General features: G+C 50.2%; 1 protein-coding gene across 1 annotated transcript in view; it reads right to left on the reverse strand.

Annotated features, from left to right (window-relative positions):
• LOC147818792 (uncharacterized) overlaps positions 1 to 1,121 on the reverse strand; it is a gene marked incomplete at its 5' end in the record, with an annotated part of 4,212 nt that overhangs the window by 2,004 nt on the left and 1,087 nt on the right. Inside the window, 3 exons of the mRNA XM_087175553.1 lie at positions 16 to 291; positions 399 to 638; positions 849 to 1,117. Coding sequence (XP_087031679.1) covers positions 16 to 291; positions 399 to 638; positions 849 to 1,117 — 785 coding nt within the window. The remainder of the gene's footprint in view (positions 1 to 15; positions 292 to 398; positions 639 to 848; positions 1,118 to 1,121) is intronic.

Genomic DNA, 1,121 nt, shown 5'->3' on the forward strand with positions numbered 1-1,121 from the left:
CATCCAACCCCTGACCTCCTCCAACAGGCTGGGTCATCTCCATGGAGACGGCCGCTTTGTTTCCTGTCTTCCTGCTGCAGCAGATGGAGAGAATCAGACCAGTACAGATGCAGTAAGGACAGAAGACCAGCAGGTGGCACAAGAGTCTGACCACGAAGGAAGGAAGAGAAGGAGATGAACGAGGAGATGAAGGAGGAGGAGGAGGAAGAGATGAAGGAGGAGGAGATGAAGGAGGAGGAGGAGGAGGAGATGATGGAGGAGGAGGAGGAGATGATGGAGGAGGAGGAGGATCTGTGGAGAAGGAGTAAAACCAGGTTCAGGTCAGTGATCAGTTTATCAGCAGATTAGTTCATATCTTTAAACTGTCTATAAACAGGAAGTGATGTCAGCGTCCTGACCTCTGACCCTCAGCCAGCTCCGAGGAGACTCTCCAAACACATCAGTAGAACACGAGTAGAAACCTTCATGAGACTGTTGGACTCCACTGATCTTATATTCTTCATCAGAGTCAGATCTAAGGGGGACACCATCCCTGAAGAAATAAGCCTCTTGTCTGCTCTTATCTCTGGCTCTACAGCGCAGAGTGACATCACTTCCTGTCATCACAGGAAGTGCAGGAATCTCCAGGATCACATGACCTGAACAACAGAGACCAGAGTCATGTACAGACAGAGTTACACCAACAGACAGAGTCACACCAACAGACAGAGTTACACCAACAGACAGAGTCATGCACAGACAGAGTTACACCAACAGACAGAGTCACACCAACAGACAGAGTCACACCAACAGACAGAGTCACACCAACAGACAGAGTCATGTACAGACCTGCAGGTTGAACCACTCACCTGTCACACTGATGTTGACCTGGAGGCTCGTCTCTCCTGAACTGGTCTCACACCAGTAAACTCCAGAGTCTGACTGGGAGAGAAATGAGACTCTGCAGGAGGAACCATCAGAGGTCCCAGATCCTGAACCACAGTCACCAGTCTGTCCTCCACTGGTCCTCTTGACTGTCTGTCCTCCTGTCTGTCCTCCTGTCTGTCCTCCTGTCTGTCCATCTTCACCACAACTCAGAGACACTGAGTCGTTACTGAAGAACTGCTGAAGGTTTGGACTGA

This window comes from Seriola lalandi, unplaced genomic scaffold, assembly GCF_002814215.2.
Source record: "Seriola lalandi dorsalis isolate HSWRI2012SDOR001 ecotype SW California unplaced genomic scaffold, Sedor1 jcf7180002054475, whole genome shotgun sequence".
Lineage (NCBI taxonomy): Eukaryota > Metazoa > Chordata > Actinopteri > Carangiformes > Carangidae > Seriola > Seriola lalandi.